Here is a 27,843-nt window from a genome sequence, read left to right as displayed (position 1 = left end):
TTTGGTTTGTCTCGGCCAGCCACTCAGTCCCTCACGCGGCCTTCCATCGATCAGAACCTGGGGCCCCTCGTTGGGCAGCCAGCTAAAAAGGTTGTGAGAACCACAATCGGGCTCAGGGTAGGATTTCTGCTGCTGTTCCTAATTTTGAGATATGGATTGCGTGCACGCCGGAAAATAATTACACGGACAACTGTCCAGTACAACCACCTTCACATCATCTCATCTCTGTTTATTGCAGGGCGGTGCTTAACCTTTTATACATAGAGAACAATAGAGTACATGTCACTATTACGTATATACAGTCACATTCTAAAAGGCACATTTTGCTTGGTTGAAATATAGGAGAAATGTAGAAACTTGATGCTTGCTTCTCATCCCGTTATCTTTTCACTCCCCTCACATTCCCAAAGTCTAAGTGAAATCATCTCAGTGCGAAGGGAGGGGTTGAGAGCATCGCTCTGAGCAAAACAAGTTAAGGAGGACTGCAAAGCCCAGCAGACAAAATATATATATATACACACACAACACATATATTTAGAAATATAAAAAAGTATAAAAGTAAATATGTATAAAATGTAAATTTTAAACAGGAAACAGAATAGGCATTTTACCAAATCCATCACAGTATAGCGATTGCGGTGTTTGTATAGGGATTGCAGTGCTCGTACAGTGATTGCAGTGTTAGTATAGGGATTGCAGTGTTTGTATAGGGATTGTAATGCTCGTATAGGGATTGCAGTGTTCGTATAGGGATTGCAGTGTTTGTATAGGGATTGCAGTGCTCGTATAGGGATTGTAATGCTCGTACAGGGATTGCAGTGTTTGTATAGGGATTGCAGTGTTCGTATAGGGATTGTAGTGCTCGTACAGGGATTGCAGTGTTTGTATAGGGATTGCAGTGCTTGTATAGGGATTGCAGTGCTCGTACAGGGATTGCAGTGTTCGTATAGGGATTGCAGTGCTCATATAGGGGTTGCAGTGCTTGTATAGGGATTGCAGTGTTCGTATAGGGATTGCAGTGCTCGTATAGGGATTGCAGTGTTCGTATAGGGATTGCAGTGTTCGTATAGGGATTGCAGTGCTCATACAGGGATTGCAGTGTTTGTATAGGGATTGCAATGCTCGTATAGGGATTGCAGTGCTCGTATAGGGATTGTAGTGCTCGTACAGGGATTGCAGTGTTCGTACAGGGATTGCAGTGCTCGTATAGGGATTGCAGTGTTCATATAGGGATTGCAGTGTTTGTACAGGGACTGCAGTGCTCGTACATGGATTGCAGTGCTTGTATAGGGATTGCAGTGTTCGTATAGGGATTGCAGTGCTCGTATAGGGATTGCAGTGTTCGTATAGGGATTGCAGTGTTCGTATAGGGATTGCAGTGTTCGTACAGGGATTGCAGTGCTCATATAGGGATTGCAGTGCCCGTATAGGGATTGCAGTGCTCGTATAGGGAATGGGAATAAAGATATACATGCCACCATTTTTCCATATAGTAAGATGGCGGATTCGATTTCCTGCCCTTGATGTGGGACAGAATATAAGGAACCACCTCTCAGACATCTTGATCCCTTGTGAAAAAGTCCAGGAAGTGATGAAACATGTTGGGACACGTGACGTCTGATGCACTCACGCAAAACCGGAAGTGTGGTGGTGGCCATTTTGGAAGTGGGAACATGCGGTTCTCTATACATAGGACTACACCTGAGCTGTTCTGAATGCTGGAAGCTGATATTCTTCAATTGTAATGTAAGATATTCAATAAATATTGACTTCTGTTACTATATAGCGCTGATTGTCTCCTATCTCACCTGATGAGGAATATGGAAGAGTGCCAACAGGAACATTAGGAAGCCTGGAGAGTGCGACTATCCCCTGAAAGCCTGGGATTTATTTCCAGAGGGGAATGATCCATTGTTGCACCAGTTGGAGGAGAGCACTTTATTGTTCACTATTACTGAGTTTGTAGAGCTCACTATTAGAGATTTGGGTTATTCTCCATCCTCACTATTTGGAGGTGATCACGTTTCATCGTTTGGACTTGGAATGGTCACTCTTCTGATTCTTGTCACGAGTGTATTTACATATTCAGAGATTGATATATTGGTAGAGGAATTGTTTTTTCACGTGTGAGCTCACGGTATGCAGTTGGCATGATACACGGTTCTTTCACTATTTTACATGTATGTTCAGTATAAAGGTAATACACTATCAGAAGTTTATTTTTTTGAGGTTCACAAAGAATTGTGGAATTTCCATACTGGATGATTAAAGATGATACGAGTTTGCTTTGGAATTTGGAAAGACATCTTTACAGAGACATTTTGGACATTTATTTTTTGGGACATTTAGTTTGATATATCATTTTTTGGGATTTTTAATTTTATTTTACAATTTATTTTTTTATTTTATTGTATATTGGGATAGATTCATCTATGTTTAAAGAGGAGTTTAGTTACATGTTCATTTATGTACCGTATTGCATGACCGCGCAATTGTCAGTAACACTAGCGCAGTGCTGTATAGTAAAACAATGGAGTAAATTCCATTATCTCTCCCATCGTTTGTAGACGCTATAACTATCACACAAACCAATCAATATACACTTATTGGGATTTTTTACCAAAAACATGGAGCAGAATACATTTTGGCCTCAATTTATAACTAACTTTAAGTTTACTATATATTTTTTATAGCCAAAAGTAAAAAATATTGTTTTTTTTCAAAATTTTTGGTCTTTTTTTGTTTATAGCGCAAAAAATAAAAAGCGCACAGGTGATCAAATACCTCTGAAAGAAATCTCTGTTTGTGTGAAAAAAAGGACATAAATTTTGTTTGGGTGCAGCATTGCATGACCGCGCAATTATCAGTTGAACTAGTGCAGTGCTGAAAGCAAAAAGAGGCGTGGTCAGGAAGGGGGGTAAATCCTCAGGAGGGGGAGGGGTTAAACTCTCCAGTATCTTCCCAACTATAGAAGTTCCACTAACAGCTCTATAATTACTTGGGAAAGATTTTGTCCCCTTTATAAATATTGGCCCCACATTGGCCTTACACCAATCCAGTGGTACTATGCCAGTCATTAAAGAGTCCCTAACAATGAGAAACAATGGCTGTGAGATGACAGAGCTGAATTCTGTAAGGCCCCGTGGGTGTCTGCCATCCGGTCCAGGGGCTTTATTCACCTTTATTCTGTACAAATATTTCTGGATCATATCAATTGTGAGCCAATGTGGATCATCTGGGGGGTGTCAGTACCACCCCCCATTATGGACAAGAGCCCCCCCATGCTCCTTTGTATACACAGAGCTGAAGAAGGGATTTCATACATTGTCCTTCTCTTTGTCCCCCCCCCTCTAGATGGTTCTGTAAAGGGCCTACATGCTGGGACCGGACCTTTCTACTATTCATATATTGGAGGAATGTTTTGGGGTCGTCCTGATATCTTTCTGTCGTTTGTTTTCAGTTTTTGCTCCTTTATTTCCTTTTTGCATCTTCTGTTCTATTCTTTGTAATGTGTAAACGATGATCGCGTTCCTTCATTGTTATATTTAATAAAAGCTCTTTTCTTATTATCTATCGCTTTAGTAACTTTGGCTGTAAGCCACATAGGTTGGACTTTTAGCCTTTTATACTTGTTGCCCATGGGAATATATTTTGCAGTGTGGTCACATACAGTCTTTTTGAAGAACTCCCATTTCTGTGTTGTGTTCATCGATGCCAATATTCCCTCCCAGTCTAAGTCTTGGAGAGCAGCTCTCAGCCTTGGAAAATTAGCTCTCTTAAAATTGAGCATTTTTATTTTTCCTGTGCTTACTGTTTACAGGTAACAATAAATGAAATCATGTTATGGTCACTGCTACCCAGATGTTATTTTATATGGACATTCGTAATAAGCTCAGCATGGTTGGAGATGACCAGGTCCAGCAGAGCATCATTCCTAGTTGGGGCCTCTATGAACTGGACCATAAAATTGTCCTGTAGTAGGTTTATACATTTTTGGCCTTTAACTGTTCCTGCAGTACCATTACTCCAGTCAATTTCCGGGTAGTTACCATCCCCCCATTATTATCACTGTCCCAGCCCTTTCCATCTGTGGGAGGAGCTGAGTCTCCACCTCCTCATTAACACTGGGAGGCCTATAACAAACTCCAATGATGACCTTTGTAGTACCGCCCCCCATGTGCAGTTCCACCCATAATACTTCAGCCTCATCACACTCTCCATCAACTAGGTCCTCTTTCACACTCGCTCTGAGATCACTTCTCACATAGAGACAGACACCACCACCTTTCCTATTACCCCGTCTCTCCGAAAGAGAACCTAGCCAGGAATATGAATGGCCCAGTCATGTGAGGAATGAAGCCAAGATTCAGCAATACCAATTCAATCCTAGTTCTCTTCATGCACCAAACCTTCCAACTCACCTATTGTGCTGGCAGACTTCTGGCATTGGTGAACAAACACTTCATTCACTGACACCTTGTTCATTCGCAGACACCTTGTCCATTCGCTGACACCTTGTTCACATGAATTTTTTATTTGCATACAAATGGTACCAATTGCACTGGTTGTTTGTAACATGGGAACCTTCTTATCATCTGCCATAGCCCTCCCCCCATCTTTCCCCATTCCACCCCCCAATAAGTACTGACCCATCTGATCTGTCTACCCCGTTATAATACCTGATGTACAGGAAAACAGGACTTCAGTGAGGAACATTTCCCTCAGGACAGGAAAGTGGCTTCTCCCCAGTGTGAGATCTCTGATGTCTGTTAATATGGGATTTAACTGAAAAACATTTCCCACATATAGGACAGGAATACGGCTTCTCTCCCGTGTGAGATCTCTGATGTGTGTAAAGACTGGACTTCACTGAAAAACATTTCCCACACTCAGGACAAGAATATGGCTTCTCCCCAGTGTGAGATCTCTGATGTGTATTAAAATAGGACTTAACTGAAAAACATTTCCCACACTCAGGACAGGAATACGGCTTCTCTCCCGTGTGAGATCTCTGATGTGTGTAAAGACTGGACTTCACTGAAAAACATTTCCCACACTCAGGACAGGAATACGGCTTCTCTCCTGTGTGAGATCTTTGATGTATGTAAAGACTGGACTTCAATGAAAAACATTTCCCACACTCAGGACAGAAATGTGGCTTCTCCCCTGTGTGAGATCTCTGATGATAATCAAGTTTGGACTTCAGTGAAAACCATTTCCCGCACTCAGAACAAGAATACGGCTTTTCCTCTGTGTGAGATCTCTGATGTCTTTTAAAATGGGACTTCACTGAAAAACATTTCCCACACTCAGGACAGGAATATGGCTTCTCTGCCATGTGAGATCTCTGATGTGTGTAAAGATTGGACTTATCTGAAAAACATTTCCCACACTCAGGACAGGAATACGGCTTCTCCCCTGTGTGAGATCTTTGATGTGTGTAAAGATTGTACTTCACTGAAAAACATTTCCCACACTCAGGACAGGAATACGGCTTCTCCCCTGTGTGAGATCTCTGATGTGTGGAAAGACTGGACTTCTCTGAAAAACATTTCCCGCACTCAGGACAGGAATATGGCTTCTCCCCTGTGTGAGTTCTTTGATGTGTGGAAAGATTGGACTTCTCTGAAAAACATTTCCCGCACTCAGGACAGGAATATGGCTTCTCCCCTGTATGAAATCTTTTATGCCCTTTCAGACCAGATTTAGACTGGAAACCTTTCCCGCATTCAGTACAGGAGAACCTCTTCCCTGTTGGAAGGCCGGCCGGGTCCCGCACAGTCTGAGGGTCCTCAGGATATGAGGCATCCGATGGTCCATCTACACTGGGTGGTGCCAGATAGACATTGGAGGGAGCCGGGTTTTCTCCTGGACTATACTGTGTGATGTCCTCATCTTCTACTTTCCAGTCTGGAGACAAAGTGAGACAATCCTCGGAGGTTTTCCTCATCTCCCGGCCATGGACTAAAATACAAAGACAAAGAGGATTACTAGACAGGAGCTGATTGGTTCCCCCAAACCAGGACTCCGCCCACATCAGGCAGCTTGGTCTCTGAGGAGCTTACAATTCCACCCTCAAGGGAACTAGGAAATGGCTCCTCTGATCTCCTACCAGGTCATTTCTTTATTCATGGACCTTAGTTAGAGAGTGAGGAAACAACCAGAACTGTCTTTTATAGGAGGGACAGTGATGAGGGGATTATAGGACGAGGGTCCCCACCCCCTCTATCACTCATCACCATCTTCCCAACACAAGAAGTACTGCACTTCCTTATTTAGTCCATGATTTAGTCATGAAGAACAGCGGGGCTGAGCCCCACCAGAGGTCAGAGAGTGAGAATGGGGGGAGAACAACCAAGATGAAGACTGGACTGATCCTGAAGACCCCCATCATTGGGGTATTGACTCCTCCCTCATTATCACTTTCTGTTTAAGGGTCCAAAGTTGGAGGATGTTATCACATTATTATCACCATGTAAATGTCTGTGCTCCAATCACATCATCCGATATAAAATGTCCAGCTGGGAGGAAATGGGTGTAACAAAAGAGAATCCATATTATGTGTATATATAGCAGTGGGGGGAGGGGGAGAGCAGAAGTCAGGAGTATGGAATGTACAACATGGAGTATATAGTGCAGGGGTCAGGAGTATGTAATGTACAACATAGAGTGTATATAGTGCAGGGGTCAGGAGTATGTAATGTACAACATAGAGTATATAGGTCAGGAGTATGTAATGTACAACATAGAGTATATAGTGCAGGGGTCAGGAGTATGTAATGTACAACATAGAGGATATAGTGCAGGGGTCAGGAGTATGGAATGTACAACATGGAGTATATAGTGCAGGGGTCAGGAGTATGTAATGTACAACATAGAGTATATAGTGCAGGGGTCAGGAGTATGTAATGTACAACATAGAGTATATAGTGCAGGGGTCAGGAGTATGTAATGTACAACATAGAGTATATAGTGCAGGGGTCAGGACTCATAATATTGGTATTCAGTAATGAGTGGAAGCTTAAATGTTTACTGTAGACAAGTTGCAGAGATCCCACACCGCTGCCTCCCATCTCCTGAGACTGCACTCAGTGACTTGGGTCTGAGACACTACAGACATATCCCTCCACCCGGCACAGCCAGCAGACCACAGAGCAAGGAACCCTGGGAGAAATGTTCTGTCAGAGATCTTGCTGGACTCATAGACATCTATGGTGAACATCAACATTTTGCTGCCAGCTGAACCCCAGAACCTCCATAAATCCAGTCTAGATACATAAATTGTGTCTGCAGCACAGAGAAGGAAGATTATCCGAGAGAAATCCAGGAATACAGGACGGGGAACACAGCTCAGGAAAGTGACCAGGGGATTACAGGCTGATATCACCCAGTCCCCGCCCTACTCTGGACCAATCAGTGAGCAGTATGGGTGGAGGAATGGATTTAGTGTTCATGACCCACCTGTGCTGATCTCTGTAGGAGTGTCCTCCTCTATAAATGTCCCCGTTATTCCATCCTCCTCCATAGACTGCTGATCATCCCTCACATACGCCTCTTCTTCTTCTGCTTTCACCTCAAATTCTATATCGATTGGATCTCCACTCTAAATCAAGGAAATGAGAGAAAATATCATCTGTAAAATATAAGGTCACATAAAATATCCACACATTGTCTCTATGAATCCATGTTCTAGATTCTCCATCCCACCAACCTTGTAATGGTGAGGGATGGTGTGACCTTCCTGTGTGGAATCCTGGGAATACAGAGGACGGGGACATCTCTCTGGTGGGTTCCTGGTATTAGGTGGCTCCATCATATCCTTGTGTCCTTCTGAAAACTCCTCCATCACTCCATACTCCTCATCCTCCTCTTTATACTCTTCTTTAACATCAATATTATCATCCCCGAGGATTCCACTCTGAAAGATATAATAAAACATTCATTGTAACAAACATGCTGTGTATAAATCACAACTACCAATAATTGTCATCATCTACCTGATGATGGTGAGGGATGGTGTGACCTTCCTGTGTGGAATCCCGGGAATACAGAGGACGGGGACATCTCTCTGGTGGGTTCCTGTAGCTGGATGACTCCACCATGGTGTCCTGGTACAGATCTTTGTGTTTCTTTAGAAGCTCTGACTCCTCCATCCCCCCATCCTCATCCTCCTCCTCTTTTATCTCTTCTTTAACCTCAACTTTAGGATCTCTCAGGTTTCCACTCTGAATATATAATAAAAATGACATCAATGGTAACAATGCAGATAATGTACAGATCCTAATGATACTATCAGTGATTGTTCCTCATCTACCTGATGATGGTGAGGGATGGTGTGACCTTCCTGTGTGGAATCCCGGGAATACAGAGGACGGGGACATCTCTCTGGTGGGTTCCCATGACTGGATCCATCTGTAGGAAACACACACACTGACTGAATCCATTGTTTCTATGTGTTTATCAGATGATGGGGGATCTAGGTGGATCCTCCGTACTGCTCTCTCCTTTACAATAAAGTCTCCTCTTACCCGGTGATGTGAGGGGCGGCTGATTGTCCATCATGACGTCCTTGTAGAGATCCTTGTGTCCTTCTAAATATTGATGTGTATCATCATCTGCTGGAGATAAAAGACATCATAGTGACTATGGAGGAAGAGGACGGACATGACTACGGAGGAAGAGGACGGACATGACTATGGACGAAGAGGATGGACATGACTACGGAGGAAGAGGACGGACAGGACTACGGAGGAAGAGGACGGACAGGACTACGGAGGAAGAGGACGTACATGACGGGGGGTTACTGGGTGTAAATAGAACATAACATCTTATTACCGTTTTATGACTGTGGCCTGTGTCTGGTCTGTGTTTGAGAATCATCCCCCCCATTCATGTGATCCTTATCAGTTCCTAATTGGGGCGGAGATGAGTGCTCATTTGGCCATCTCCCTATAAATTTAGATCAGCTGATGGGGGGAGATCACTGATGGGGGGCACAGGCACTGATGGGGGGAGATCACTGATGGGGGGCACAGGCACTGATGGGGGGAGATCACTGATGGGGGGCTGCTTTTGAGTGAGTTCTGCGTTGATGGAGTGCTAAGAAGCAGTTGAACTCAAGCAGCAGGAAGATACAATAAGAAACTCTCCTGCATGCTGGACAGACTGGGAGCAAACACCCCGGGAAACATCTCTTACAAGTCTGAGTCCCACTCCGTGTACCTTTAATATGTCCCCTCTACTCCTCCTTTTCATATTACTTTCCTGTGTTCCAAAAATCTCACCCCTCTGCTCCACCCCAGAACTTGTACATCTCCCCCTCACTGCTACCATCTCCCTACTACTGCTCTCATCACCTCCTGCTGATACTTCACTCTCCTGCTGACCCAAACACCAGGACTGGAAGGCATGTGCGCTCATGTACATCCCGCTCCCATCTTACTTTCTGCACCCTCCTTCTCCTAACCTCTGGGGATATCTCCCCAAACTCTGGTCCTCCACTATCTCACCCCCACACCAGGCACCCTCCTTCTTCTCTTATCCTCTGGGGATATCTCCCCAAACCCTGGTCCTCCAGTATTTCACCCCCACATCAGGCATCCTCCTTCTTCTCCTAACCTCTGGGGATATCTCCCCAAACCCTGGTCCTCCAGTATTTCACCCCCACACCAGGCATCCTCTTTCATCCAGGAATAGCTGCAATCCCCTCAATTTAATATCAGTCCCCGTGCTCACAAAAACCAGCCTCCCTTTTTCATGTGCGCTCTGGAATGCCCGCTCTGTCTGTAATAATCTCACCTCTCTCCATGACCTTTTTGTCTCCGGCTCCCTTAACCTACTAGCAATTACAGAAACCTGACTCCAAGCAGCAGATTCTGCTTCCACCGCAGCACTTCCCTATGGAGGCCTCCTCTGGACCCACTCACCCAGACCCAGTGGTCAGAAAGGTGGTGGGGTTGGTTTGCTTCTATCCCCACTGAGCACCTTTCAAGTCCTCCCTAACCCTCCCTCTCTATCCTTCTCTTCTTCCCAGACTCACTGCATCCGGCTGTTTTCTCCCATTCTCTGAGGATTGCAGTGATCTATCGGCCTCCTGGACCCGTGTCCCGCTTTCTTGATGATTTCTCCGCCTGGACACCCTACTTTCTCTCCTCTGAACTACCCACTATCATTCTCGGAGATTTTACCATTCCTATTAATGTCAACAACCCGGCTACATCCCAACTCTTCTACATAACCTCATCTTTTGCATTAGCACAATGTATACCGTCCTCCACTCACTCTGATGGGAATACATTAGACCTTGTTTTCTCCCATCTTTGCACTCCCTACAACCTCACAAACACCCCCTTTCCTCTCTCTGATTACAATCTCATCACCATCAGTCTCCTCATCTTCAAACACCTATCCCTCCAAGCAGCAAACAATTACCCGCAGAAACCTTCACAACTTGAACCCGGCTCCTTTCCACTCTGCAACTGACCAACTCTATGACAGAATCTCTCCCCTGTCCTGCCCTGACCTGGCCACTGCTGTCTACAACAGTTCACTATCATCCACACTGGACACACTTGCTCCTCTAACAACATGAAGCATCAGGCCCCGACCATTACATCCGTGGCAGACTGACCACACCAGAAATGATTGTTGGAGTGATTGTGGCATAAAACCAAATCTCAGCAAGCATTCACCTGATATAAATCTGCTTTCTTCACATACAATTCCTCCCTCCATGCTGCCAAACAAGACGACTTTGTCACTCTCATCAATACCTTGTCATCCAGTCCTCGTTTTCTCTTCTCTACTTTTAACTCTCTACTTTCTCCACCTCCACCCAGTACCTCACTCACTGCTCATGAGATTGCAAATCATTTCAAAAACAAGATTGATGCAATTCATAGCAGCATCACCACTGCACAGACATCCATCCCACTTAGCATTCCTTATACTAAACCTCCCTCAACACTTTCCTCTTCTGACCTCGCTACCAAAGAGGTCACTAAGGTTTTCTCAGAAGCCCGTCTCACCACCTTCCCCCTGGATCCTGTCCCCTCACAACTACTACAGTCACCCTCTTCTGCCATCCTATGCTCCCTCACTCACATCTTCAATCTTTCCCTCTCTACTGGTGCCTTCCCCTCCCCTCTAAAGCATGCGCACATCACTCCCATACTTAACAAGCCCTCCCTGGACCCCTTCAACCTGAACAACTTAAGACCCATCTCCCTGCTGCCATTTACCTCTAAACTCCTAGAACGCTTAGTCTACAATCACCTGAGCTCCCACCTCACTGACAACAACCTTCTTCACCCTTTACAGTCTGGCTTTCACTCACTACACTCCACTGACAACGCCCTACTAAACCTCACTAATGATCTACAGTCTGCTAAAACCAATGGCCACTACTCCGTACTCATCCCAGCCGATGGCCACTACTCCGCACTCATCCCAGCCGATGGCCACTACTCCGCACTCATCCCAGCCGATGGCCACTACTCCGCACTCATCCCAGCCGATGGCCACTACTCCGCACTCATCCCAGCCGATGGCCACTACTCCGCACTCATCCCAGCCGATGGCCGCTACTCCGCACTCATCCCAGCCGATGGCCGCTACTCCGCACTCATCCCAGCCGATGGCCGCTACTCCGCACTCATCCCAGCCGATGGCCGCTACTCCGCACTCATCCCAGCCGATGGCCGCTACTCCGCACTCATCCCAGCCGATGGCCGCTACTCCGCACTCATCCCAGCCGATGGCCGCTACTCCGCACTCATCCCAGCCGATGGCCGCTACTCCGCACTCATCCCAGCCGATGGCCGCTACTCCGCACTCATCCCAACCGATGGCCGCTACTCCGTACTCATCCCAACCGATGGCCGCTACTCCGTACTCATCCCAACCGATGGCCGCTACTCCGTACTCATCCCAACCGATGGCCGCTACTCCGTACTCATCCCAACCGATGGCCGCTACTCCGTACTCATCCCAACCGATGGCCGCTACTCCGTACTCATCCCAACCGATGGCCGCTACTCCGTACTCATCCCAGCCGATGGCCACTACTCCGTACTCATCCCAGCCGATGGCCACTACTCCGTGCTCATCCCAACCGATGGCCACTACTCCGTGCTCATCCCAACCGATGGCCACTACTCTGTGCTCATCCCAACCGATGGCCACTACTCTGTGCTCATCCCAACCGATGGCCACTACTCCGTACTCATCCCAACCAATGGCCACTACTTCGTACTCATCCCAGCTAATGGCCACTACTCCGTACTCTTACTACTTGACCCCCTCCTCCTCAAAAAACATTATCTTGGCCTCCAAGACTCTGCTCTCTCCTGGTTCTCCTCCTACCTATCGCAGCGCTCCTTCAGTGTTACCGATAACTCTGCCTCCTCCTCTTCACTCCCTCTCTCTGTAGGGGTCCCTCAAGGCTCTGTCCTTGGACCCCTTCTCTTCTCCATCTACACCTCCTCCCTTGGTCACTTGATAAACTCCCATGGCTTTAAGTACCATCTCTATGCTGATTACACACAAATCTATCTTTCTACCCCTCACCTCACCCCTTCAGTCTCCTCCTCACCTCACCCCTTCAGTCTCCTCTCGCATTACTAACCTACTAAGTGACATATCGGCATGGATGTCACTCCACTTCCTCAAACTCAATCTTTCCAAAACTGAGCTCTTAGTATTCCCTCCAGCCCGGGCCCCCTCCCCTGACTTCTCCATCAAGATCAATAACACAATCATCAGTCCCTCCCCTCATGCCAGGGTACTAGGTGTAATCCTAGACTCCCATCTGTCCTTTCACCCCCAAATCCAATCACTGTCCAAATTTTTCAGACTTTACCTCCGCAACATCTCCAAGATATGCCCGTTCCTAACCTCGGAAACCATCAAGCAACTTTTTCACTCCCTTGTTATATCTCGCCTTGACTATTGTAACTCCCTCCTCATTGGCCGACCTCATCGCAGGCTATCCCCTCTTCAGTCTATCATGAATTCTGCTACCAAACTCATCCACCTTACTAACCGTTGTGTATCTGCCACCCCTCTCTGCCAATCCCTCCACTGGCCTCTACTCAGTGTCCTCTACCCCTCTCTGTCAATCCATCCACTGGCCTCCATTCAGTGTCCTCCACCCCTTTCTGCCAATTCCTCCACTGGCCTCAATTCAGTGTCCTCTACCCCTCTCTGCCAATCCCTCCACGGGCCTCCATTCAGTGTCCTCTACCCCTCTCTGCCAATCCCTCCACTGGCCTCCATTCAGTGTCCTCCACCCCTTTCTGGCAATCCCTCCACTGGCCTCAATTCAGTGTCCTCCACCCCTCTCTGCCAATCCCTCCACTGCTCTCCATTCAGTGTCCTCCATCCCTCTCTGCCAATCCCTCCACTGGCCTCCATTCAGTGTCCTCCACCCCTCTCTGCCAATCCCTCCACTGCTCTCCATTCAGTGTCCTCCATCCCTCTCTGCCAATCCCTCCACTGGCCTCCACTCAGTGTCCTCCACCCCTCTCTGCCAATCCCTCCACTGGCCTCCACTCAGTGTCCTCCACCCCTCGATGCCAATCCCTCCACTGGCCTCCATTCAGTGTCCTCCACCCCTCTCTGCCAATCCCTCCACTGGCTTCCCATTGCCCAACGGATAAAATTCAAAACACTAACAATAACATATAAAGCCATTTATAACTCTGCCCCAAATTACATCACTGATCTTGTCTCTAAATATCACTCAAACCGTACTCTCCGCTCCTCGCAAGACATCCTACTCTCTAGCTCCCTTGTCTCCTCCTCCCATGCTCATCTCCAGGACTTCCCCAGAGCTTCCCCCATCCTCTGGAACTCTCTACTCCAATTTATCAGACTATTGCCTACTCTGTTCACTTTTAGGTGATCTCTGAAAACCTATCTCTTCAGGGAAGCCTATCCTGCCCTCAGCTAATACTGGAATCTTCTACTCTTCCAATCAGTCCATCCCCCACAGTTACTACCTTTTGTACCACTAGCCCCTCCCTCTTAAATTATAAGCTCCCAGGATCAGGCCCTCCTATCCCTCTTGTATTGATCTGTATTGTTGCTGTATTGTCTCTCGTTATATTGTAAAGCAATGAGCAAACTGTTGGTGCCATAAATCCTGTATAATGATAATTACCTCCTCTACTGCCACGTCCACCAACCTCTCCGATCTCCTTCAGACCAAAGGGAACGTCTTATCTTTATTCCAGATCACTTCCTGTCTGTTCCTGACATCACTTCCTGTCTGTATTCCATAGAGAAGTCCTGTCTGGGTAGTAGAAATGAGATCACCATCTTGTGGAGTTCAGAGGAACTGCAGCCCCAAGAAATGTCTCCTAATAACCATTCCTGCATTGTATCTACCTTACAGAGATACCAGGGAAGTTCAAAAAGAACTAAAAAATGTAAGAAACAATAAACCTAACTCTTATGCAACAAACTGTTTAAAAAAGATATTTTACTACAGATAGAATAGTCTTAAGGACACAGAACACAAGATAAAAACAAAATGCATAATAAAACAGAGACCTCTAAAATCTGACACACTACCCATAATGTCCCGCCTTCATATCAGAGAGAGATAGACTACCCATAATGTCCCTCCTTCATGACAGAGAAAAAGACTACCCAGAATGTCCCATCCTTCATATCAGAGAGAGACAGACTACCCAGAATGTCCCATCCTTCATATCAGAGACCGAGACAGACTACCCAGAATGTCCCATACTTCATATAAGAGAGAGAGAGACTACCCAGAATGTCCCGTCCTTCATATCAGAGACCGAGACAGACTACCCAGAATGTCCCATCCTTCATATCAGAGAGAGACAGACTACCCAGAATGTACCGTCCTTCATATCAGAGAACGAGACAGACTACCCAGAAAGTCCCATCCTTCATATCAGAGAACGAGACAGACTACCCAGAATGTCCCGTCCTTCATATCAGAGAGAGACAGACTACCCAGAATGTCCCATCCTTCATATCAGAGAGAGACAGACTACCCAGAATGTCCCATCCTTCATATCAGAGACCGAGACAGACTACCCAGAATGTCCCATACTTCATATAAGAGAGAAAGAGACTACCCAGAATGTCCCGTCCTTCATATAAGAGAGAGAGAGACTACCCAGAATGTCCCGTCCTTCATATCAGAGAGAGACAGACTACCCAGAATGTCCCGTCCTTCATATCAGAGAGAGACAGACTACCCAGAATGTCCCATCCTTCATATCAGAGACCGAGACAGACTACCCAGAATGTCCCATACTTCATATAAGAGAGAGAGAGACTACCCAGAATGTCCCGTCCTTCATATCAGAGACCGAGACAGACTACCCAGAATGTCCCATCCTTCATATCAGAGAGAGACAGACTACCTAGAATGTCCCGTCCTTCATATCAGAGAGAGACAGACTACCCAGAATGTACCGTCCTTCATATCAGAGAACGAGACAGACTACCCAGAAAGTCCCATCCTTCATATCAGAGAACAAGACAGTCTACCCAGAATGTCCCGTCCTTCATATCAGAGAACGAGACAGACTACTGAGAATGTCCCATCCTTCATATCAGAGAATGAGACAGACTACCCAGAATGTCCCCTCCGTCATATCAGAGACAGAGACAAACTACGCAGAATCTTCCATCCTTCCTATCAGAGAGACAGACTACCCAGAATGTCCCAACCTTCATATCAGAGAGAGACAAACTATCCTGAATGTCCTGTCCTTCATATCAGAGGCAGAGACAGACTACCCAAAATTTCTCGTCTTTCATATCAGAGAACGAGACAGGCTACCCAGAATGTCCTATCCTTCATATCAGAGAGAGACAGACTACCCAGAATGTCCCCTCATTCATATCAGAGAGAGAGACAGACTACCCAGAATGTCCCGTCCTTCAAATCAGAGACTGAGACAGACTACCCAGAATGTCCTGTTCTTCATATCAAAGACCAAGACAGACTACCCAGAACATCCTGTCCTTCTTATCAAAGACCGAGACAGACTACCCAGAATGTCCCATCCTTCATATGAGAGACCGAGACAGACTACCCAGAATATCCCGTCCTTCATATCAGAGAGAGATATACTACTTAGAATGTCCCGTCCTTCATATTAGAGAGAGACAGACTACCCAGAATGTCCCGTCCTTCATATCAGAGAGAGACAGACTACCCAGAATGTCCCGTCCTTCATATCAGAGAGAGACAGACTACTCAGAATGTCCCGTCCTTCATATCAGAGGCAGAGAGACAGACTACCCAGAATGTCCCGTCCTTCATATCAGAGGCAGAGAGACAGACTACCCAGAATGTCCCGTCCTTCATATCAGAGGCAGAGAGACAGACTACCCAGAATGTCCCGTCCTTCATATCAGAGGCAGAGAGACAGACTACCCAGAATGTCCCGTCCTTCATATCAGAGAGAGACAGACTACCCAGAATGTCCCATCTTTCATATCAGAGAGAGACAGACTACCCAGAATGTTCCGTCCTTCATATCAGAGACCGAGACAGACTACCCAGAATGTCCCATCCTTCATATCAGAGAATGAGACAGACTACCCAGAATGTTCCGTCCTTCATATGAGAGACCGAGACAGACTACCCAGAATTTCCTGTCCTTCATATCATAGAACGAGACAGACTACCCAGATTGTCCCATCCTTCATATCAGAGACCGAGACATACTACCCAGAATGTCCTGTCCTTCATATCAGAGAGCTACAGACTACCCAGAATGTCTCGTTCTTCATATCAGAGAGAGAAAGACTACCCAGAATGTCCCATCCTTCATATCAGAGACCGAGACACACTACCCAGCATGTCCAGTCCTTCATATCAGAGACAGAGACAAATTACCCAGAATGTCCCGTCCTTCATATCAGAGATAGACACACTACCCAGAATGTCCCGTCCTTCATATCAGAGAGAGAAAGACTACCCAGAATGTCCCGTCCTTCATATCAGAGAGAGACAGACTACGCAGAATGTCCCGTCCTTCTTATCAGAGAGACATACTGCCCAGAATGTAACATCCTTCATATCAGAGAGAGACAAACTATCCTGAATGTCCCATCCTTCATATCAAAGACTGAGACAGACTACCCAGAACGTCCCATCCTTCATATCAAAGACCAAGACAAACTACCCAGAATGTCCCATCCTTCATATCAGAGAGAGACAGACTACGCAGAATGTCCCGTCCTTCTTATCAGAGAGACATACTGCCCAGAATGTAACATCCTTCATATCAGAGAGAGACAAACTATCCTGAATGTCCCATCCTTCATATCAAAGACTGAGACAGACTACCCAGAACGTCCCATCCTTCATATCAAAGACCAAGACAGACTACCCAGAATGTCCCATCCTTCATATCAGAGAGAGATATACTACTTAGAATGTCCCATCCTTCATATCAGAGAGAGACAGACTACCCAGAATGTCCCATCCTTCATATCAGAGAGAGACAGACTTCCCAGAATGTCCCGTCCTTCATATCAGAGAGAGACAGACTACCCAGAATGTCCCGTCCTTCATATCAGAGACCAAGACAGACTACCCAGAATGTCCCATCCTTCATATCAGAGAATGAGACGGACTACCCAGAGTGTCCCCTCCATCATATCAGACACAGACTACCCAGAATGTCCCGTCCTTCAAATCAGAGAGAGACAGGCTACCAAGAATCTCCCTTGCTTCATATCAGAGAGAGACAGGCTACCCAGAATGTCCCGTCCTTCATGACAGAGAGAAAGACTACCCAGAACTTCCTGTCCTTCATATCAAAGACCGAGACAGACTACCCAGAATGTCCCATCCTTCATATCAGAGACCGAGACAGACTACCCAGAATATCCCGTCCTTCATATCAGAGAGAGACAGACTACCCAGAATGTCCCGTCCTTCATATCAGAGAGAGACAGACTACCCAGAAGGTCCCGTTCTTCATATCAGAGAGAGACAGACTACCCAAAATGACCCGTCCTTCATATGAAAGACCAAGACAGACTACCCAGAATGTCCCGTCCTTCATATCAGAGAGAGACAGACTACCCAGAATGTGCTGGCCTTCATATCAGAGAGAGACAGATTACACAAAATGTCCCATCCTTCATATAAGAGACAGAGAGACAGACTACCCAGAATGTCCCGTTCTTCGTATCAGAGACCGAGACACACTACCCAGCATGTCCCGCCCTTCATATCAGAGACAGAGACAAACTACCCAGCATGTCCCGTCCTTCATATCAGAAAAAGACAGACTACCCAGAATGCCCCATCCTTCATATCAGAGACTTAGACAGACTACCCAGAATGTCCCGTCTTTCATATCAGAGATAGACACACTACCCGGAATGTCCTGTTCTTCATATCAGAGAGAGACAGACTACCCAGAATGTCCCTTCCTTCATATCAGAGAGAGACAGACTACCCAGAATGTCCCGTTCTTCATATCAGAGAGAGACAGACTACCCAGAATGTCCCGTCCTTCATATCAGAGGGGACAGACTACCCTGAATGTCCCGTCCTTCATATCAGAGAGAGACAGACTACCCAGAATGTCCCATCCTTCATATCAGAGAGAGACAAACTATCCTGAATGTCCTGTCCTTCATATCAGAGAACGAGACAGGCTACCCAGAATGTCCTATCCTTCATATCAGAGAGAGACAGACTTCCCAGAATGTCCCGTCCTTCAAATCAGAGACTGAGACAGACTACCCAGAATGTCCAGTTCTTCATATCAAAGACCGAGACAGACTACCCAGAACATCCTGTCCTTCATATCAAAGACCGAGACAGACTACCCAGAATGTCCCATCCTTCATATGAGAGACCGAGACAGACTACCCAGAATATCCCGTCCTTCATATCAGAGAGAGATATACTACTTAGAATGTCCCGTCCTTCATATCAGAGACAGAGAGACAGACTACCCAGAATGTCCCGTCCTTCATATCAGAGAGAGACAGACTACCCAGAATGTCCCATCCTTCATATCAGAGACAGAGAGACAGACTACCCAGAATGTCCCGTCCTTCATATCAGAGACAGAGAGACAGACTACCCAGAATGTCCCGTCCTTCATATCAGAGACAGAGAGACAGACTACCCAGAATGTCCCGTCCTTCATATCAGAGACAGAGAGACAGACTACCCAGAATGTCCCGTCCTTCATATCAGAGACAGAGAGACAGACTACCCAGAATGTCCCGTCCTTCATATCAGAGACAGAGAGACAGACTACCCAGAATGTCCCGTCCTTCATATCAGAGACAGAGAGACAGACTACCCAGAATGTCCCGTCCTTCATATCAGAGGCAGAGAGACAGACTACCCAGAATGTCCCGTCCTTCATATCAGAGGCAGAGAGACAGACTACCCAGAATGTCCCATCTTTCATATCAGAGAGAGACAGACTACCCAGAATGTTCCGTCCTTCATATCAGAGACCGAGACACACTACCCAGAATGTCCCGTCCTTCATATCAGAGATAGACACACTACCCAGAATGTCCCATCCTTCATATCAGAGAGAGACAGACTACGCAGAATGTCCCATCCTTCATATCAGAGAGAGACAGACTACGCAGAATGTCCCGTCCTTCTTATCAGAGAGACATACTGCCCAGAATGTAACATCCTTCATATCAGAGAGAGACAAACTATCCTGAATGTCCCATCCTTCATATCAAAGACCAAGACAGACTACCCAGAATGTCCCATCCTTCATATCAGAGAGAGATATACTACTTAGAATGTCCCATCCTTCATATCAGAGAGAGACAGACTTCCCAGAATGTCCCGTCCTTCATATCAGAGAACGATACAGACTACCCAGAATGTCCCGTCCTTCATATCAGAGAGAGAGACAGACTACCCAGAATGTCCCATCCTTCATATCAGAGAATGAGACGGACTACCCAGAGTATCCCCTCCGTCATATCAGACGCAGAGAAAGACTACCCAGAATGTCCCGTCCTTCAAATCAGAGAGAGACAGGCTACCAAGAATCTCCCTTGCTTCATATCAGAGAGAGACAGACTACCCAGAATTTCCTGTTCTTCATATCAGAGAGAGACAGGCTACCCAGAATGTCCCGTCCTTCATGACAGAGAGAAAGACTACCCAGAACTTCCCGTCCTTTATATCAAAGACCGAGACAGACTACCCAGAATATCCCGTCCTTCATATCAGAGAGAGACAGACTACCCAGAATGTCCCGTCCTTAAGATCAGAGAGAGACAGACTACCCAGAATGTCCCGTCCTTCATATCAGAGAGAGACAGACTACCCAGAATGACCCGTCCTTCATATGAAAGACCAAGACAGACTACCCAGAATGTCCCGTCCTTCATATCAGAGAGAGACAGACTACCCAGAATGTCCCGTCCTTCATATCAGAGAGAGACAGACTACCCAGAATGACCCGTCCTTCATATGAAAGACCAAGACAGACTACCCAGAATGTCCCATCCTTCATATCAGAGAGAGACAGACTTCCCAGAATGTCCCGTCCTTCATATCAGAGAACGATACAGACTACCCAGAATGTCCCGTCCTTCATATCAGAGACCAAGACAGACTACCCAGAATGTCCCATCCTTCATATCAGAGAATGAGACGGACTACCCAGAGTGTCCCCTCCGTCATATCAGACACAGAGACAGACTACCCAGAATGTCCCGTCCTTCAAATCAGAGAGAGACAGGCTACCAAGAATCTCCCTTGCTTCATATCAGAGAGAGAAAGACTACCCAGAATGTCCTGTTCTTCATATCAGAGAGAGACAGGCTACCCAGAATGTCCCGTCCTTCATGACAGAGAGAAAGACTACCCAGAACTTCCCGTCCTTCATATCAAAGACCGAGACAGACTACCCAGAATGTCCCATCCTTCATATCAGAGACTGAGACAGACTACCCAGAATATCCCGTCCTTCATATCAGAGAGAGACAGACTACCCAGAATGTCCCGTCCTTCATATCAGAGAAAGACAGACTACCCAGAATGTCCCGTCCTTCATATCAGAGAGAGACAGACTACCCAGAATGACCCGTCCTTCATATGAAAGGCCAAGACAGACTACCCAGAATGTCCCGTCCTTCATATCAGAGAGAGACAGACTACCCAGAATGTGCTGGCCTTCATATCAGAGAGAGACAGATTACACAAAATGTCCCATCCTTCATATAAGAGACAGAGAGACAGACAACCCAGAATGTCCCGTTCTTCGTATCAGAGAGAGACAGACTACCCAGCATGTCCCGCCCTTCATATCAGAGACAGAGACAGACTACGCAGAATGTCCCTTCCTTCATATCAGAGAGAGACAGACTACCCTGAATGTCCCATCCTTCATATAAGAGAGAGACAGACTACCCAGAATGTCCCATCCTTCATATCAGAGAGAGACAAACTATCCTGAATGTCCTGTCCTTCATATCAGAGAACGAGACAGGCTACCCAGAATGTCCTATCCTTCATATCAGAGAGAGACAGACTTCCCAGAATGTCCCGTCCTTCAAATCAGAGACTGAGACAGACTACCCAGAATGTCCCGTCCTTCATATCAGAGAGAGACAGACTACCCAGAAAGTCCCGTCCTTCATATGAGAGACCGAGACAGACTACCCAGAATGTCCCGTCCTTCATATTAGAGAGAGACAGACTACCCAGAATGTCCCATCCTTCATATCAGAGACAGAGAGACAGACTACCCAGAATGTCCCGTCCTTCATATCAAAGGCAGAGAGACAGACTACCCAGAATGTCCCGTCCTTCATATCAGAGAGAGACAGACTACCCAGAATGTCCCATCTTTCATATCAGAGAGAGACAGACTACCCAGAATGTTCCGTCCTTCATATCAGAGACCGAGACAGACTACCCAGAATGTCCCATCCTTCATATCAGAGAATGAGACAGACTACCCAGAATGTTCCGTCCTTCATATGAGAGACCGAGACAGACTACCCAGAATGTCCTGTCCTTCATATCAAAGACCGAGACATACTACCCAGAATGTCCTGTCCTTCATATCAGAGACCGAGACATACTTCCCAGAATGTCCCGTCCTTCAAATCAGAGACTGAGACAGACTACCCAGAATGTCCTGTTCTTCATATCAAAGACCAAGACAGACTACCCAGAACATCCTGTCCTTCATATCAAAGACCGAGACAGACTACCCAGAATGTCCCATCCTTCATATGAGAGACCGAGACAGACTACCCAGAATATCCCGTCCTTCATATCATAGAGAGATATACTACTTAGAATGTCCCGTCCTTCATATTAGAGAGAGACAGACTACCCAGAATGTCCCGTCCTTCATATCAGAGGCAGAGAGACAGACTACCCAGAATGTCCTGTTCTTCATATCAGAGACCGAGACAGACTACCCAGAATGTCCCTTCCTTCATATCAGAGACTGAGACAGACTACCCAGAATGTCCAGTTCTTCATATCAAAGACCAAGACAGACTACCCAGAACATCCTGTCCTTCATATCAAAGACCGAGACAGACTACCCAGAATGTCCCATCCTTCATATGAGAGACCGAGACAGACTACCCAGAATATCCCGTCCTTCATATCATAGAGAGATATACTACTTAGAATGTCCCGTCCTTCATATTAGAGAGAGACAGACTACCCAGAATGTCCCGTCCTTCATATCAGAGGCAGAGAGACAGACTACCCAGAATGTCCTGTTCTTCATATCAGAGACCGAGAAAGACTACCCAGAATGTCCCGTCCTTCATATCAGAGAGAGAGACAGACTACCCAGAATGTCCCGTCCTTCATATCAGAGAGAGACAGACTACCCAGAATGTCCCATCCTTCATATCAGAGAGAGACAAACTATCCTGAATGTCCTGTCCTTCATATCAGAGGCAGAGACAGACTACCCAAAATTTCTCGTCTTTCATATCAGAGAACGAGACAGGCTACCCAGAATGTCCTATCCTTCATCTAAGAGAAAGACAGACTTCCCAGAATGCCCCGTCCTTCAAATCAGAGACTGAGACAGACTACCCAGAATGTCCCGTCCTTCATATCAGAGAGAGACAGACTACCCAGAATGTCCCATCTTTCATATCAGAGAGAGACAGACTACCCAGAATGTTCCGTCCTTCATATCAGAGACCGAGACAGACTACCCAGAATGTCCCATCCTTCATATCAGAGAATGAGACAGACTACCCAGAATGTTCCGTCCTTCATATGAGAGACCGAGACAGACTACCCAGAATGTCCTGTCCTTCATATCATAGAACGAGACAGACTACCCAGATTGTCCCATCCTTCATATCAGAGACCGAGACATACTACCCAGAATGTCCTGTCCTTCATATCAGAGACTGAGACATACTTCCCAGAATGTCCCGTCCTTCAAATCAGAGACTGAGACAGACTACCCAGAATGTCCTGTTCTTCATATCAAAGACCAAGACAGACTACCCAAAACATCCTGTCCTTCATATCAAAGACCGAGACAGACTACCCAGAATGTCCCATCCTTCATATGAGAGACCGAGACAAACTACCCAGAATATCCCATCCTTCATATCAGAGAGAGATATACTACTTAGAATGTCCCGTCCTTCATATTAGAGAGAGACAGACTACCCAGAATGTCCCGTCCTTCATATCAGAGAGAGACAGACTACCCAGAATGTCCCGTCCTTCATATCAGAGGCAGAGAGACAGACTACCCAGAATGTCCCATCCTTCATATCAGAGGCAGAGAGACAGACTACCAAGAATGTCCCGTCCTTCATATCAGAGAGAGACAGACTACCCAGAATGTCCCATCCTTCATATCAGAGAGAGACAGACTACCCGGAATGTCCCGTCCTTCATATCAGAGAGAGACAGACTACCCGGAATGTCCCGTCCTTCATATCAGAGAGAGAGACAGACTACCCAGAATGTCCCGTCCTTCATATCAGAGAGAGAGACAGACTACCCAGAATGTTCCGTCTTTCATATCAGAGACCGAGACAGACTACCCAGAATGTCCCGTCCTTCATATCAGAGAATGAGACAGACTACCCAGAATGTTCCGTCCTTCATATCAGAGACCGAGACAGACTACCCAGAATATCCCATCCTTCATATCAGAGAGAGACAGACTACCCAGAATGTCCCATCCTTCATATCAGAGAGAGACAGACTACCCAGAATGACCGGTCCTTCATATGAAAGACAAAGACAGACTACCCAGAATGTCCCGTCCTTCATATCAGAGAGAGACAGACTACCCAGAATGTGCTGGCCTTCATATCAGATAGAGACAGATTACACAAAATGTCCCATCCTTCATATAAGAGACAGAGAGACAGACTACCCAGAATGTCCCGTTCTTCGTATCAGAGAGAGACAGACTACCCAGAATGTCCCACCCTTCATATCAGAGAACGAGACACACTACCCAGCATGTCCCGCCCTTCATATCAGAGACAGAGACAAACTACCCAGCATGTCCCGTCCTTCATATCAGAAAAAGACAGACTACCCAGAATGCCCCATCCTTCATATCAGAGACTTAGACAGACTACCCAGAATGTCCCGTCTTTCATATCAGAGATAGACACACTACCCGGAATGTCCTGTTCTTCATATCAGAGACCGAGACAGACTACGCAGAATGTCCCTTCCTTCATATCAGAGAGAGACAGACTACCCAGAATGTCCTATTCTTCATATCAGAGACCGAGACGGACTACCCAGAATGTCCCGTCCTTCATATCAGAGAGAAACAGACTACCCAGAATGTCCCATCCTTCATATCAGAGAGAGACAGACTACCCAGAATGTCCCATCCTTCCTATCAGAGAGAGACAGAAAACCCAGAATCTCCCATCCTTCCTATCAGAGAGAGACAGACTACCCAGAATGTCCCATCCTTCATATCAGAGACCGAGACAGACTACCCAGAATATCCCATCCTTCATATCAGAGACCGAGACAGACTACCCAGAATATCCCATCCTTCATATCAGAGAGAGATATACTACTTAGAATGTCCCATCCTTCATATCAGAGAGAGACAGACTACCCAGAATGTCCCATCCTTCATATCAGAGAGAGACAGACTACCCAGAATGTCCCGTCCTTCATATCAGAGACCAAGACAGACTACCCAGATTGTCCCATCCTTCATATCAGAGAATGAGACGGACTACCCAGAGTGTCCCCTCCGTCATATCAGACACAGAGACAGACTACCCAGAATGTCCTGTTCTTCATATCAGAGACCGAGACAGACTACGCAGAATGTCCCTTCCTTCATATCAGAGAGAGACAGACTACCCTGAATGTCCCATCCTTCATATCAGAGAGAGACAGACTACCCAGAATGTCCCGTCCTTCTTATCAGAGAGAGACAAACTATCCTGAATGTCCTGTCCTTCATATCAGAGAACGAGACAGGCTACCCAGAATGTCCTATCCTTCATATCAGAGAGAGACAGACTTCCCAGAATGTCCCGTCCTTCAAATCAGAGACTGAGACAGACTACCCAGAATGTCCCGTCCTTCATATCAGAGAGAGAGACAGACTACCCAGAATGTCCCGTCCTTCATATGAGAGACCGAGACAGACTACCCAGAATGTCCCGTCCTTCATATTAGAGAGAGACAGACTACCCAGAATGTCCCGTCCTTCATATCAGAGACAGAGAGACAGACTACCCAGAATGTCCCGTCCTTCATATCTGAGACAGAGAGACAGACTACCCAGAATGTCCCGTCCTTCATATCAGAGGCAGAGAGACAGACTACCCAGAATGTCCCGTCCTTCATATCAGAGAGAGACAGACTACCCAGAATGTCCCATCTTTCATATCAGAGAGAGACAGACTACCCAGAATGTTCCGTCCTTCATATCAGAGACCGAGACAGACTACCCAGAATGTCCCATCCTTCATATCAGAGAATGAGACAGACTACCCAGAATGTTCCGTCCTTCATATGAGAGACCGAGACAGACTACCCAGAATGTCCTGTCCTTCATATCAGAGACCGAGACATACTACCCAGAATGTCCTGTCCTTCATATCAGAGACCGAGACATACAGTCATGGCCGAAATTGTTGGCACCCTTGATATTTTTCCTGAAAATCAAGTATTTCACACAAAAAAGGTATTGCATTAACACATGTTTTGCTATACACATGTTTATTCCCTTTGTATGTATTGGAACAAATATAAAACAGAGGCAGAAAAGCAAATATGACATAATGTCACACAAAACCCCAAAAATGGGCTGGACAAAAGTATTGGCACCCTTAACTTAATATTTGGTTGCACACCCTTTGGAAAACATAACTGAAATCAGTCGCTTCCTATAACCATCAATAAGCTTCTGACACCTCTCACCCGGAATTTTGGACCACTCTTCCTTTGCAAACAGCTCCAGGTCTCTCTTATTGGAAGGACACCTTTTCCCAACAGCAATTTTAAGATCTCTCCACAGGTGTTCAATGGGATTTAGATCTGGGCTCATTGCTGGCCACTTCAGAACTCTCCAGCGCTTCTTTGCCATCCATTTCTGAGTGCTTTTTGACGTATGTTTGGGGTCATTGTCCTGCTGGAAGACCCAGGATCTTGGACGCAAACCCAGCTTTCTGACACTGGGCCCTACAGTGCGACCCAAAATCCTTTGGTAATCCTCAGATTTCATGATGCCTTGCACACAGTCAAGGCACCCAGTGCCAGAGGCAGCAAAACAACCCCAAAACATCATTGAACCTCCACCATATTTTACCGTAGGTACTGTGTTTTGTTCTTTGTAGGCCTCATTCCGTTTTCGGTAAACAGTAGAATGATGTGCTTTACCGAAAAGCTCTATCTTGGTCTCATCTGTCCACAAGACGTTTTCCCAGAAGGCTTTTGGCTTACTCAAGTACATTTTGGCAAACTGTAGTCTTGCTTTTTTATGTCTCTGTGTCAGCAGTGGGGTCCTCCTGGGTCTCCTGCCATAGCGTTTCATTTCATTTAAATGTCGACGGATAGTTCGCGCTGACACTGATGCTCCCTGAGCCTGCAGGACAGCTTGAATGTCTTTGGAACATGTTTGGGGCTGCTTATCCACCATCCGGACTATTCTGCGTTGCAATCTTTCATCAATTTTCCTCATCCGTCCACGACCAGGGAGATTAGCTACAGTGCCATGGGTTGCAAACTTCTTGATAATGTTGCGCACTGTGGACAAAGGCAAATTTAGTTCTCTGGAGATGGACTTGTAACCTTGAGATTGTTGATATTTTGCCACAATTTTGGTTCTCAGGTCCTCAGACAGTTCTCGTCTCCTCTTTCTGTTGTCCATGCTTAGTGTGGCACAGACAGACACACAATGCAAAGGTTAAGTGAACGTCTCTCCTTTTTATCTGCTTTCAGGTGTGATTTCTATATTGCCCACACCTGTTACTTGCCCCAGGTGAGTTTACAGGAGCATCACATGCTTGTAACATTCTTATTTATCCGCAGTTGTGAAAGGGTGCCAATACTTTTGTCCAGCCCATTTTTGGAGGTTTGTGTGACATTATGTCGAATTTGCTTTCTTTCCTCCCTTTTTTTGTTTTGTCCCAATACACACAAAGGGAATAAACATGTGTATAGCAAAACATGTGTTAATGCAATACGTTTCGTGAGAAATACATGATTTCCTGGAGAAATATCAAGGGTGCCAACAATTTCGGCCATGACTGTACTTCCCAGAATGTCCCGTCCTTCAAATCAGAGACTGAGACAGACTACCCAGAATGTCCTGTTCTTCATATCAAAGACCAAGACAG

The 27,843-nt window shown here is 46.2% G+C and overlaps 1 protein-coding gene across 1 annotated transcript in view; it reads right to left on the bottom strand.

The window, feature by feature from the left end:
- LOC149450581 (uncharacterized) overlaps positions 1–27,843 on the bottom strand; it is a 90,958-nt gene that overhangs the window by 21,417 nt on the left and 41,698 nt on the right. Inside the window, exon 3 of the mRNA XM_089691705.1 lies at positions 4,709–5,959. Coding sequence (XP_089547831.1) covers positions 4,709–5,959 — 1,251 coding nt within the window. The remainder of the gene's footprint in view (positions 1–4,708; positions 5,960–27,843) is intronic.

Source organism: Staurois parvus, unplaced genomic scaffold (genome assembly GCF_062004578.1).
Source record: "Staurois parvus isolate SC_StPar_1 unplaced genomic scaffold, SC_StPar_1.0 ptg000570l, whole genome shotgun sequence".
In the NCBI taxonomy this organism is placed as follows: domain Eukaryota; kingdom Metazoa; phylum Chordata; class Amphibia; order Anura; family Ranidae; genus Staurois; species Staurois parvus.
This window is presented reverse-complemented; position numbering and strand designations above follow the sequence as displayed.